Here is a 14,057-nt window from a genome sequence, read left to right on the forward strand (position 1 = left end):
GATGAAGTATAGCGAGCATCTCTTTCCATGGGGCTTGGCATCCAAAGTCAGAAAAATGCCACATGAACAGTCACCGAGCTGACACTGTTAATGCCTTTGCAGGCACCCAGCCCACTGGTCCTCTTCTCTCTCCCCTTGCATCACTGCCAAGCAGGGCACTCCTCACCACCCCTGAGTGTGAGAGCAGTCCCTGTCACTTCATCCTTCATCTACAGCTTCACAGAGCCTTGCCACATCTGCCATTTGCCCTGAACGTGACAGGTTCCCACCCTGGGCTTGCTTCAAACCTCAGACTGTGCTGGCTACCCGGGCAGCCAGATCTCCCTGCAACGCAATTCCCGCAGCCCCCTCGCACATTCAGCAGCCTGCAGAGCCTTCAAAAAGTCAACAAAGAAGAGGGTGCTGACATTTCTGCTCTGGTTGTCTCCTGTGATGACAGAGACAACACTGTAGAGATCAGGTCTGACCATTTTCTGCCATCCCCTCGGGTGCAGCTCCTCCTCTGCAGCACATCTCCCAGCACTGCCACCACCAATACCATTCACCAGCTGCTGCCTGCTGGAAAAGCCAGTGAGGGCAAACAGCTCCTCATGTTGACATGTAGGGCCCTGTGGATCTCCTGATTGGATGTGCACTCACACTGGAAGGTTGCACGACATTCAGGAGCCCTGTCAGGTGCCTTCTCCCTGCTGCCTCAGCCCAGGAGCACCTCCTGGCCACCCCCAGACATTTCTGGCTTATGTCACCCCATGGTGCAGCAATGCTGGAGCCTCTGCAGAGCCCAGGTAGGCCCAGATGCTTGGAAGCTCTGTGCATGCACAGTGCCACAGCTTCATTGTCCCTCTGCGGAGGGAGGCCCCGAATTACTGACACTGAGCCCAGGCACACAGCTCCCAGGTACAGGGACGAGGCTCCCAGAGCTTTTAACCGAGGAAGCGAGAAGGGGGTTAGCGCGAGGTCTTTCCTCAGAACGGGGGTTCATTCACTTCCCCACAGACACATTTACATTTGCTTATTCCACCAGGACGGGAAAAAAAAATAAGAGTTAATTTCTTTTTTATTGCCTCAGGATTCCAGGTTTAATGTAGCTGTCAGTGTGAGCGCAGCCCAGCTGCACGCCGACAGGACACGGCCCGGCCAGGCGATGGTGAGAGCCGCACAAGTGCGCAGAGAGCTGGACCCCAGCCCCGGGGCCGAGTGTGGCCCCGGCGAGGCTGGGGATGGCTCCTGGCAAGGATGATGCCCCTATGGGCATCACCACAAGGCAAAAGGCACACACCAAAGTGTGGGGAGAGCAGAGGGTACCAGAGTGAGCCTGATGCTCACTGAATCCCCGCGGCCACGGTGCTGCGCGGCGCTCCGGTGTAAGCCACCATCTTCACCGGGGGCGCGGGCTGCCTGGTGATTAATATCAAGCACAATGACCCCATGTTACAAGCCTGTGGGAGCCTGTGGAGGTGGCCATTTCCTGTGTAATACCAGCTTGTTTAAACACTAACATCCAAACTCCACAGCTGCAGAACAAACCCGGAAAGCGCGGCGCAGAAGAAGCCCTGCATTGTGTTCCCAGCCGGCCCGAGCCGCGCTGCCGTGCAGATGGCAAACGCCTCGGGGCTGTGAGCTCCCGGGGCCAGGCACCGCGCACCCGCCGGCTCCCAGTGCCCACCGGATGAGGTGATCCGCATCCTCCCCCTGGGTTTCCTCTCTCCTGAACCAGGGAAGGCTGAATTAAAAGCAGCTCCCCTGTAAGGAGTAAAAAGGGTTGGCCATGGGAGCTCATCCCAAAAGGTGTTCACCAACCTTGTCCTGGGCTCAGACAGAGCAGGGTGAGGTGGTCAGAGCTCCTCTGCACCAATGGTTTCCCCCACCCTGCTCTGCACACAGTCCCTTTGGCCAGCCGGGCATCCATAAACCCATTCCTCTCCCAGGAACCTGCATTGGGAACAAGGGACAACTTCCTCCCCAGGAGAGGTGCAGTGTCCTCTCAGCCAGCCTCTGCTTCGCCACAGCCCCCTTCTCCACAGAGACTTTTGGCTTCTGCTTTGGTCAACTTTACCTTCATTCTCAGCCAGGTTTACACTACAGAGACACCTCTGAATACTCGCTTTGATGTCTCGATAGGGAAACTCTGGTGGCCAGCATTACTGGGGCTGAGATCTGCAAAAGGGATTTTCCATTTAGTCTTCAGCAGACTCCAGCAATGTTTTGGCACGTGTGTCCAAGACTCTGTCCATCTCTCCCAGTGGGAGCTGCCATCTCAGTGACACTTCTCCGCAAGAGCGATGTGATGAGAGCGATCTGGCAGATCTCTCTGGGAAGGTAAGCTCTAGAATGTGCTCACAGCTTTTGGATTTAATTTAATACTTGGTTTAAATTAACCATTTTTAAATGCTTGCAGACAGTCTCTACAAACTGAGAGGCCCTTCGCTCAGCGCAGAAGGAGCATGGATTTGCCAGGGTCAGCCCTGCAGCAGTGTGTCTGTCCAGCCAGTGGCTTCCCCATCGGTTCTTGTCCTTCATTTAGCAATGGATTAATTGTGGCAGCAAAGCAGAGCAAGGAGCAGCTTTGCTCTCCCCTCTGCAGCCCTCTTCACAGCCCAAAAGGAGACAGATTCACCTGGACAGCTCCTATTCTGGAAACACATGCGGAAAGAGCCACGGAAAGCTTGCTGAGTCCCTCTTCCAAAATAGGAAGGACACCCTTCACCTCTCAAATACACACAGTGGCCCCAAAAGAGCGATTTACATAGTCCATCACCTGAAAAAACCTGTTCCAGGACATTCCCTGAGCCATGGTGACCATGCAGTGTGGCCAAGAGCTGGATGAGTACACTAGACCAAGGAGGGGGGTTTGGGGAAAGACAGAGCTTCTTGCTCGCGTTGAATTTGGGACTACTGAGCCCCCAGAGGATGCCTGCCAGGAACCAGGGTTCATTCCCAAGCTCCCACCAAGTAAAGGACTCTGAAGACACAGCCTACTTGAGCCTCACATCCTGCTCCACAGAGCCCACTCCTGATGGCTCACATCCACATGCTGGGTTTCAGCAGCACTCACCCCTCACACCTTTCCCTCCACCTCTGTCCAAGGGGGAAAGCAGCGAGCTGAGGAATTTGGTGTGGGGTTGGCTTTTTTTTTTTTTATTGTATGGACTCAAATCCAGCAGTGTGATAAATGCATCCGAGCTACAATTAGGAAGATATATAGCATCAGAATGCGAAGGTCTGGGCAGCGTGGTGAAACGCGGGCTCTCCAGAGCCCCAGCTATGTTTCCCATTATGTAACCCTGGTCATGGGCAGACAGCCAGACTCCAAATGAAAAAGAGACTCTGGCTTGGCACCGTTTCTATTTTCCTATCCTCATTCGGGGTCAGCGCAGTGTCATACAGCTGCAGAGAAAGCTCCGGGGATTAAACCTGGGAAAGACTCCAAGACCAGGACCCGGGTTCAAGTACCAGCTGAAAGCAATAAACCAACTGCCACAGCTGGGCTGAGTTTAGACGTTCTCAAAGTCCCCCAGCTCTCTCCCATACGAAGAACGAGCGATTGTGAACATGGCGAACGCAGCGTGAGCGGAGGCCTTGGGACACACAGCCCCGGCAGCCCGGGCCCGAGGCTCTGGTGGAGTCTTGACAAGCTGCCCTGCTGGCCCCGAGCCCAGGCCGGCTTTCTGGCAGCAGCACTGGCCCCGGATGAGCTGCACTTTGATGCGAGCTCTGGGCTCCTAGTGGGCTGCCAGGTGGGTATGAGGCCTGGTTTTTCCAGAAGCTTTAGCACATTCATGGCATCCCTGCAGGGTGCTTCTGCGCTTCAGGGGATTTTTACTGTCCCTTTTCTGTACCCACGCCATCACGAGGGGCAACAAAAGTGGTTTAAGCATGTCCAACCCGCTCTTCCATTGGCAGTGGTGGGACCTCGTGGCACAGCCCACCAGAGAGAGGCACGGAGCTTGAGTGACACGGCACAGGCCCCTTATTCAGCTCTTCAACTTGGCATCTGTGGTTGCTCCTCACATGCCTCCCTGCTCCTGAGCTCACCCTGCCCATAAACCTTGGCTTACTCCACCTCGCCTGCTGCTCTGACCCATGTTTTACTTCTAAACTTCTTTGAAGCTGCTCCTATCTAAACCCCTGGACTCGGTGGCTCTACTTGGTTAGTGAAGAGCCCCAGGGCAGCCAGCAGGCTTGTGTCAATAGAGAGCTGAAACACTAACCCAGTGCTCTCCTTTTCCTTTCCTATCCCTGGGGAAAATGTTGCAAATCCCAGGTCATGCCCAATAGCGGAGCTGGCTCCCTGCTACTCATCCCTATCTGCATCTCCAGGAAAGCTCAGCTGCTGCTGACCCAGAGCCCTGGACCACCAATACCACTCCATACAAGAGCTCTGGGCTAAAAGAGCAGCCAGTCTCCTCATCGTGGGTATGACAGATTCTCTGGGTGAGCCAAAGAGTGGAGGAGCTAGGAGCCAACATGGGGCAGGCTGTCTGTGCTCCAGGGCATGGTGGGACAAGAGGGGCTGCTCAGCCATCCTCCATGGAGAGGGCACAGCGGGGAAGCAGCTGGGCCTCTGCTGCAAGATGAAGACCCTCATTCCTCCACGGAGCAGACTGGTGAAGTAGAGCCCCTCAATCTACACCCATTACATCTGAAAGAGCCATGTGCCACAGGGGAGGCTGCCACCACTACCACCATCTCCCACCCTACCGGGCAAGCAGAAGCCCACACCTGCTCCATGATCCCGGGAGGACACAGCCCTGTGCCCCGCAGGAGGGGGAGCAGCTCATCCCAGGGAAGGCGCCGAGTGCTGGCTGCATGAACCCAATCAGAAATTCCATCTCGAGGCTGCCCGTGGCCAAGGGCTCAGCGGCTCCCTGCGCAGGCAGCGCGAGGGGAAGGGGGGATTGGTGCAGGCGGGTTCACGTGACGGATCCCAGTTTGAGTTCCTGCCCAAAGATGGGCAGCAGTTCACATGAGCAGGCAGCGGTCCCACACCGAGCAGCCGACAAACAGAAAACAGACTCCATCTCCACAAAATGAGGCCCAGAACTTCCTGTGTGAGATTTCCATTTCCTCAGCCAAATGAAAAAGAACTGGAGTAAGAGGCAATAAACTAGGAGAGCAGGACTGGACCTGACGCATGGAGCGGGGACCCATTAATGGTTAAGCCACTTTGCTGGATTACTCTTAATGCGCCTTCCCATCACCCTGGGTTCTGGCTCCTTTGGATTAACAATAAGACGTGATTTCAGGCTCTGGATCCGGAGTACCGGAGGCAGATGGAAAATCCTGCGGGAAAGCAGCTACGGAGCATGCTCAGACACTGTTTCGCATACTCCATACTTGGCCCCTTCACTCGATTTTCTGTCCAAAAATATGCAAATTGCCTAGTCCGCATTATGGACTAATGGGCTGAAATAGGCCAGTTTAGAAAATTAACCCTTTTCTGCATTGCAGGGTAGAGAAAAGCGGTTTCTGAAGCAGAGGGGAGGTGACTTTTGGAGCTCCAGAACAGGCGAGCTGCTCCAGGCCAGCCCAGCCCAACCAAGGTTGGCCCGACTCAGTCAAAAAAAGGCAACAAAACGCTTATGCTGGAAATGGAGTTCCCTCTGGTAGAGAGGAAGGTCCTGCCTGTCCAGCTGGCTGGGCCAGTGGAACACCTAAAACAGGGGTATCCCAACCAAACCAGACACAAATCCAAAGCAGAAGGTAAAAATCCACCTCATGATCCATCTTCAAACACACGAAAGCAACAGGCACCCGCCAGGCCCCCTCAGAGGCCCTCCAGCCCCACCCACACATCAATGAAGAAGTCACTGTGTCACCAAGGGTGGCCAGTGACCCCCAAATATTCCCTGGGAAGCAAACCTCGCCTGGGTGCTCAGGTCAGAGTAGCACAGCCAGCAATAAGCATGAGCAAGAGGGAAAGGTGGCATAAGGAGCCCAAGGAACAGACACCAGAAGACAAAACAGAGGATGCACGTACTGTTTGGGGAGCTCGAGAGAGGTCGGAGGAGGATTCCAGGTGTCCGGGTGGCCAAGCATCCAGTCCGACCAGACTTTCACGCTGGGAAGCAGCTCCTTCAGGTCCTGGGGCAAGGCAGAGACCTTGATGTCGTCCTCCTCATCCTCCTGCTCCATCTCTTGTGCCTGAACTGCAAATACAAGATGTGAGAGCTGAGCCAGCTCACCACAGTCAGGGACCAGGCTCAGGCAGGGACTGGGGATGCATGACACAGATCCCAACATCCCAGCCTTGGACGCACAAGGGAACAGCCACAACCCACAGCAAGCACAAAGACAGATCTGTTCTCCCTATACAGACTGGCCTGAGGGTCTGTGATCCCTTTCACTGAGGGCAGTGGGGTGTCACTGCAACAGTCATAAAGGTAGGATTCCGAGGTCCTAGTTTTGGGAAGTTTCCCAATAGCTGGCAGAAAGCATACCCTGAGTCTATCCCTTTCCTCCAAACATTTCTGCCTGCACACATCAGGGGCTTTCCTGCCATAACTCGGGCAGAGTTTGTGATACTTGGAGAGAATCCATGGGCCCCAGCAGAGGGGAAAGGGTGTACAAAACAGCAGGGAACGAGGGCCCGAGCCCCACCAGGCTGCCTCATGGGCCCCTGCATGGATCCTGCTGGTAACCCCTTACCTGGCACACATTCCCTTAGCAGGTTGGTGCACCTCCTCACCAGGAGTGCAAACATGGAGAGCCCCAGGGCTGTGGCCTGTTCCTGGATGACAGAGCGACAGTCTTCAGAGATGCATTCTAGGAGACAGAGAGGGTTTGAGTCAGATGTTCCATCCTGCTTTGCCTTCACAGCCTCCCTTTCCACATCACACATGGGGCAGGGGTGAGCAATTCTCCAGCTCACACCTGTCCTGGACCCAATTGCTCCATGTAGGGGGAAAAAAGGTGGTGAGTAGCCAAATTGGAGTGGGAAGAAGCTGCAGCCACACTACCCACACTATGCCCAACCCCACTGTGTGTGCTTAGCCAGACAGCACCAAGCTGGCACTCAGGACTCCCAGCACAGAAGCTGCTGCCTGGAGCTGATGCCTTTCCCTGAAGGAAGGGGGTATGTTTAAGTGTTAAAAGGGTAATTAGCTGCATGTTTGATCTCTGTCCCTGCTGGAGTTTTAACCTCAGCAGCTGAGGAGGGGGCTCCTCCCATTAGTTCAGCAGTCACACAACAGCTTGTCAAGAGAGCTTAATTGGAACTGTTACTCAAGTAGATGCCACACGACCACAGCTCTTCCAAACAGAGCCGGCTCGGAGTGAGAGCAAATCCCCCCGGCACATCTACACCCAGCCAGAAACCACTTCTGAGGCTGCTGAGAGCAGCGGGGAGCTGGCTCGAGGGAACTGCCTGGAGCCGGGCGTGGGTTACGCAGAGCGAGGCCAAGAGTTTCGTGGGGAATGCCAGGCTGCCTGCGAGCGCTCAGGTACTACCAGCTGCTCCCAGAAGGGTTTTAAGCCTCATGGGCAGCCTCTGGCCCCCAATCCCCTCTGCCCTCCATTCATATCCTCTCCTGAGGTGTGGGGGAGTGGCTGGCTGGGAAGAACCAGCGGGACTGGATGCACCCGCACCACTTAGGGGGTTCCTGCCCGCCTGTGCCGGTTGCTCTGCACAGGATGCTTCTCACTGGCTTATGCATCACCTGCTGCAGGACCAGGGCTTCCCTGCTGAGAACAGCTGCCCCAAGCCAGGCAGAGGATTTGCACAGTGACCACAAACATGCAGGTACTGACTCTGAACGGGTGTCCATGAGTGAAGCCTCAGAGCTGGGATGGGGAGGGAGAGCCCCCACAGACCCTGGCTCCCAGGCACATCAGCACCAGCTGTATGTCAGCATGGAGAAGGTGTTGGAAGCTGAACTACGCTGATGTGGCAGAGCAGGGATTTTGAGCAAAGGCCAAGAGGATTAGAGCAAGACACTGAGACCCCGTTTCAGCCAGGGGCTAGCAAAACACCTGTGGTGCAGAGAACAAACAGTGGGGTCTTAAGTGCAAATTATTTCAGAGCGGTGGGGTGGGAGATTAAAAACAACCAGAAAAAGACTAAAACACACCAAGAAAACACAGAAAAAAAAGGGAGGAAGATCTGCAGGCTCCATTTGGCCAGTTCCTCAGCTGTCAGTAAGTTCAGCACCGAGTGGAGAAATCACTGAGGGTAACCCAGGGTGGCACCAAAAGGGCCTGGAAGCCAAACGAGGGTGTTCTGCTCCCAGAGTCAGGGCTGAGCTGGTGCCGCAGAGCAATGGTAGGAAGTGCCGTACTGCAGGGGCTGTCAGCTTTTGGAGGAAACATAAAACTAAAGATGTGACCACTCTGGGACAGTAAATCTCTTTCATGAAGCCTTTCCCACAATTAAGAGTGTTAGTCCCAGTGCTCTGGCCGCAGTCCAGCCCAAGAAATTACAGTCGTCTTCCCCGCGCTCCCTCCTCCTGCACTCTGGTGGGATGCTGGACTGTCTTCACTTCTTGTCCTAAATGGACACACAACAAGACTGCAGTGGTCCAGCTGCCACACCTGAGTCTGGCAAGTCCCCAGGGGGTGAAAATCTCCAGGTATTTCTGCAAGAACCCCCACACTTTGAGTGGGCAGCACCCCCAGGACTCCAGGCACTGCACTCAAACAAGACTGATGATGACTTCCAAACTGGGCTGGTGCAAAAGCTACATCCCCTCCCTCCAAAACAGACAAAGCTTAAAGGTGTTTGTGATGCTGAGAGCGACAAGCACCTGTATTTCAGGGAGTATTTCAGAGACTGGCTCCAAGTGCTGGAGCAATGTTCTGTGGTGGTTGTAGCCAGGCTCGGTTGCAGGGCCTCAGCCCTTCCCACTGCTCTTGTTGCAGGCTACAAGTTCCCCACACAACATTTAACAACCAAAATACAGTAAAAAGTTTCTTGCATGTGAGTTGTGGCAGGTACAGCCGTCTGCAACCTGCTCACTCAAGCTGAGCACTATGGCCACAGCTCCATCAGACATCTTGTGTTGCTGCAGACGTGAACCATGTGCCCACCAGCTCATAAAGCCACAGTGCTCCAACGTACTGCAACCATGCTCAGCCTCGATACAGCCTGCAAAGCTGCCCACTGTGCAAATACATGGAACAGGACACCACATTTGAGGGCTGTTTCCTCACAGTTCCAGCTCAGCTACTCTGGGTGTTGTTAGCTCATCATTAAATTACACTAAACTCCCTCAGTCCTGTTAGTTCACTCCCCGGTCAAGCTCATCAGCCTCATTCCCAGGAGGCTCCCCCAGCAGGGAAGGACAAGCATCCAGGTGGGTGCTTTTTCAAGACCCCTGAACATACACCAGCACTCCAGCTCCCAGTCCTGCCAGCAAAGGCTCTTAAGAGCTTAATTGTAGGACAAAAGAGGAAAGCACCATAAATCAGGAGAAACTTTCTCTTTGTGCCTTTTCACCACTTTCCTCAGCAGGCTGGGAGCTTCGGTTTTCCCTGAGCTGGGAGCTGGGAGCCAGTGGAGATGACTGTGTGAGGTTGTGAGGTAGCAAACCCCAGGCTACCCTGCCACAGGAGACAGTCAAGGTGAGGGTACAATCAAAAGGCAAAGCACTTGGGGTGTTTACACAGAAACTTGTGGAATGTTTTGAGTGATGGGTAGTAAGGAAACCAATTCTCTGCACCCACAGCAAGGTCTCTCACATACACCATGCATTGTCTGAGCTTACCCTGGCACTAAGAGAAAAACACTTTGTAGAAGATATGCTGAAATGAAAGTTGGAGCAACAAAACTGCTCTGGAGCCCACAGGGCGTCATTACCTCTGCGCTGAACAATGGTCTGAGCTGCTGGTAATGCATGTTAAGTCATAAACTTCTTGGAAAGAGATGTTCCTGGAGGGTGGAGTGACACTTAGGTCATTCTTGTCCTTGCAGTTGCACAGCACTAGTAAAACCTGGGGACAGCAGCTGCCACAGACCAACAAGAGCAGGCAGAGAGATCCTGACTGTCCAGGTCAGGGCAAACCCTGTAATTTTCAGATCTGTTTCCCCAGATCCACAGTGGGTGCAAGAGAAGCAGAATGACAGCATCAGGTCCACAGGTAACCCTGCATCCTATTCCTGCAGGCAGTCACCAAAAGCTTGGTGACAGAGACTTCAGGTGGCATCGATGGCACTCCATCAGCTAAAGCTGCCGTAAATCCAATCCACTTCCTCCCCTGAAACCCCAAATCAGGCTGTAATCAGATAACCCTCCCACTTCACACCCAGCCACGCTGTGCAGCTGGGGCACAGTGTGGAGGTGTCAGGCAAACTATGGAGAGAAATCACATGCAAAAGAAGCTGGCAGGAGGTCACAAGTCCTGAGGTGGTTGGAGCTGTGGCTCCAATGTGCCACCAGCAGCCACAGCACCAACAACCACAACACGCTCCCCCTCTACCTTCTCTTCTCCCCTTGCAACCCGGCAAATGTCCCTGTTAATGCCAGCACTGGATAAACAGCTCCTGTCACCACGTCACCTCTCAGCTCTCGCCTGTGCAGCCACCCTGTGAACCCGATGGTGCAGCTCAGCGGGGTTAGAAATGTCACCTTTCAGCTGTGCCACTGCCATCAAAGGTGCTGCGGGGGCAGAGAGGCGGGTGAGCAAAGCTGGCACCGCTACCTCAATAACTGCTTGTTAAACCACAACCTAAGGTCAGGGCTTCAGGACTCGCAGCCAAGACTGACTCAAGGTAAATCCATACCCCTGTCGCATGCTGTACTGACACACAGCCTGTGGAGATACACTGAAGTCACACTAGGGAGCTGAGCCAGCCTCAAATCCCTCCTTCTGGGCGCTCCCTTAGGCTGGAGCTGTTTCTTGGCCACTTGTAGCCCCACATCAACTACATCAACAAAACTCAGGCATGTGCAATGCTGCACAGGGCTAGAAAGGAGCAAGCAGAGTGTTTTAAAGTAGGAATGTGTCATCAAACGCTTTGCAGCCTGAAATGATGGTAATTTGCATTGCCCCACGCTTCACAGGCTGAATTTGCCTGGAAGATCTGTCTTTCTGCACCAGAAAAAGCAAAAGCCCTGCAGTCCCCTGTAAGCCCCTGTGGAGGTCAGGGCTCCAGAGGCTGGAGCAGCAGCAGGACGTGAGCTCTGACAGTTGTGAGCACCATGTTACTAAGCCTGCCTGACACCAGCCACTCAAGGGACCCTTTTTCCAGCTGGCTCGGACTTTAACTATTGGAGCTGAAGTTTCCATACTGGGTGCCTGTCTTAGCTCGAATTCTTCCGGAAATCTTTAGCCAAAACAGCTCGGCCACTTGTGAGAATAAGGCTATGAAACAAGACAGTGGTTTACCCCTGTTTGAAAAAAACCACAACCTTTTCCTTGAGCTAATCTAGCAACTGCAAATCCTGGAACAGGGATCTGAGATTTTGCTGCAAAATAACCTTTTTAACAGAGAGTTTTCCTGTCCTACTAGAAATCTGTCCACACTTCGCCAAGCTATAAACATCTGAAAGACAGCAGTTTTTCCATATTCAATAGGAATTCATTTCAGGAGTTAAAACCTTCTAAGATTTCACCTCCCTGAGCATGCTCCATCTTCCTACCTCTCTTCATCTAACCTGTGTTACAGGCAGCAGAGCAACTGCACTGCTCCCATCCAGCCTGTGGGGACCTCTGAGAAAATGTCCTCTTACTAGTCACTGCTGCTTGCTGCAAGCTGGAGATTGGACCCAGATCCCTCCAACTGGCGCCCAGGCTATCTGCTCTGAAGCAGAGCCCAAAAGCGAGAGAAGGAGAGGGGAGGGGATGGAATGGAAAAAAGGGGAGCTGACAAACATCAGACTGCAAGCACACAGAGAAAGCAACTGGGAACCAGGGACAGGTGGCTTTTCTGAAGATCACAAAAACCCTCTGAGCTGCAGAAGAGTCCTTCCTCTTTGCGTGTAGGACAGAAGTTTTTTTCTCCAGCTGGGTACTGGGGTTGCACGGAGAGCACTGTTTTCCTACCAGGAGGCAGTTTCCTCTGCAGGGATTGTTTTGGGAGCAGGGCGGATCAGCCGCCACAGCGCCCTCTGCAAGCACCTACCTGGGCTCTCCCTGCATCCACACCAGGGCTGTGAGCTCTGCTCCCACCCAGCCGGCAGCAGAGCCCAACCCAGGATTTCTGCAGCCATAAATCTACCTGTTTCACAGGGGAAAGGGTGTGTGGGGAGGGGGGAGAAAGAGACAGAGAGAAAGGGGACTTTTGTAACGGGGAGAAATTTGTGTTTCTCTAAGAACGTTATATTCATGGAAAACATAAACCAACTGTCGTCAAAGTCGTCTGAGCTCAGGAAATGGAGCGGCCGGGAGAAGGCTGCCATGTGGCCGGATGTTATGTATTTCTAATTAGTGCTATACATCTTTCAGCAGCGAGTGTCCTTTTGCTGGGAAACACAACGCGCTGCCCTTGTTATTGTAACTGTCAGAGAGTGCTTAAACAGATAATCTCCAGGAAAAGTGATAAACACATCCCCTCTCCCACTAGGGTGTGCAAAACAGCAATGCCAAACCTCTATTAGGGCAACCAACCAGCTACAGGAAATGGGAATGGGAAAAGAGCAGGCGATGCAAGGGACAGCCGCCTCCAAGGAGAGGGATTTGTTGGAGGAAGCTTCTTTTGGCCACTTGAGTGCCATGTGCCGAAGGAAATCCTGCGAGGGACAATTGGGGCAGAGCAAGCTCAGGACACGTAGCCTCGGGCAGGGGGGTGCTTGCAGGGATGGGTCAGGGGGCTGGGAGTGAGGGCTCCCAGCTGCTCCACTCCGAGAGTGCCCTTGGCTGCAGTGGAAGGGAGACCACGGCAACCCCCAGGCTTGCAAGTAAGCAGAGGACATGCTCCTCCATCTAGCTAAACACAACACAAGGAATGCTGAACCTTCCACAGTTAAAACACCAGCCAACAAGCCTTAGAGTCTCAAAGGAGACCAGGTTCCTTTGATTCAAGCAACCTGACTGCTCCATCCAAGGGTCGAGAGGGCTCCAGTGAGACAGTTTCCATGCTGGCCTCTCTGTCCTCACCTGAGCTGTGGCTGTGGAAGCCCAGAGCAGTGCTGGCAGCAGGTGATCCCAGCAGGGATGCGCTTTGCTCCCAGGGAGCAACAGCTGAACCCACCTTCCCCAGTGACCGTACGGGAAGGCGGTCAAAGGAACAAATAGGTCTATGGACACAATCCCAAGGATGACATAACGGGCTGGCCAGGGGACGCGGGAGCTGCAGGAGCTCGGTGAGTGCAGGGCTGGGGGCGAGCACACCCTGAGGCACCCGGCTGATGTGTCAGCAGCTCGGAGGCACAGACAACTGATTCACCAGCCGGCTGCTACCCTGTGGGGAAGAAGGCAGAGGCTGGTCACCTCTGAGCTGACACCACCTGAAGGCAATTCACTTGCCCTCTTAGCACTCAGACACAGTGTTTTCCCTGTGAGTCACTCTCGGCCAGACGCAGCGTTGGCAGGGCTACAGGGCAGCCCACCGGGATGGGGCTGTCTGCAGGAAGCGGGGAAGGAGAGCTGTGCTGCCGGCCCAGGCAGCTGGTCCCGCTGGTGGAGACCGCACACAACCGACGGGAATATAAAGCAGCAAAGGGAGGGGGATGCTCACAGCTGTGGGGCATTTCCCCAACACCCCCTCGCAGGGGACCTGTGAGTCACTGGCACTCCCAGCTCTTCGCTGGGAACTGGCGAGTCACACACACACACACACACACACACACACACACTCATCTGCCCCCTGAAAGAGCCTGGGAACATGGAGGCACTCGCTCAGCCCTGGCTAATACCTGGCAAAGAGCCTGGGAAGAGATGGGCAGCTCTCCTGGCAGGATGCTCCCTGACTCTGAATTTGCAGACAGCAGACACGATGGCAGCCCCAGCCCCCCCAGTGCTGTGGCTGAGCCGAACATCACCACCTGCAGCACACAGGGCTGAACCCCTCCCAAAGTTACCTTCAGACTGCAGTAATAACCTGGATGCCCCCAATCCACCTCTCCATATCATGGAGAGGCAGGAAGGTCCCGAGAGGGTCTCAGTCACAGGGCCCAGACACG

At 54.3% G+C, this 14,057-nt stretch overlaps 1 protein-coding gene across 1 annotated transcript in view; it reads right to left on the reverse strand.

The window, feature by feature from the left end:
* The window catches only part of LOC113990916 (telomerase-binding protein EST1A-like), an 88,655-nt gene that overhangs the window by 28,304 nt on the left and 46,294 nt on the right, over nt 1-14,057 (reverse strand). The window contains exons 11-12 of the mRNA XM_039389300.1: nt 6,649-6,765; nt 5,981-6,149 (exon numbers count right to left, since the gene is read on the reverse strand). Coding sequence (XP_039245234.1) covers nt 5,981-6,149; nt 6,649-6,765 — 286 coding nt within the window. The remainder of the gene's footprint in view (nt 1-5,980; nt 6,150-6,648; nt 6,766-14,057) is intronic.

This window comes from Pipra filicauda, unplaced genomic scaffold (genome assembly GCF_003945595.2).
Source record: "Pipra filicauda isolate LSUMZ 115617 unplaced genomic scaffold, ASM394559v2 scaffold71_size5581439_pilon, whole genome shotgun sequence".
Classification (NCBI taxonomy): Eukaryota; Metazoa; Chordata; class Aves; order Passeriformes; family Pipridae; genus Pipra; species Pipra filicauda.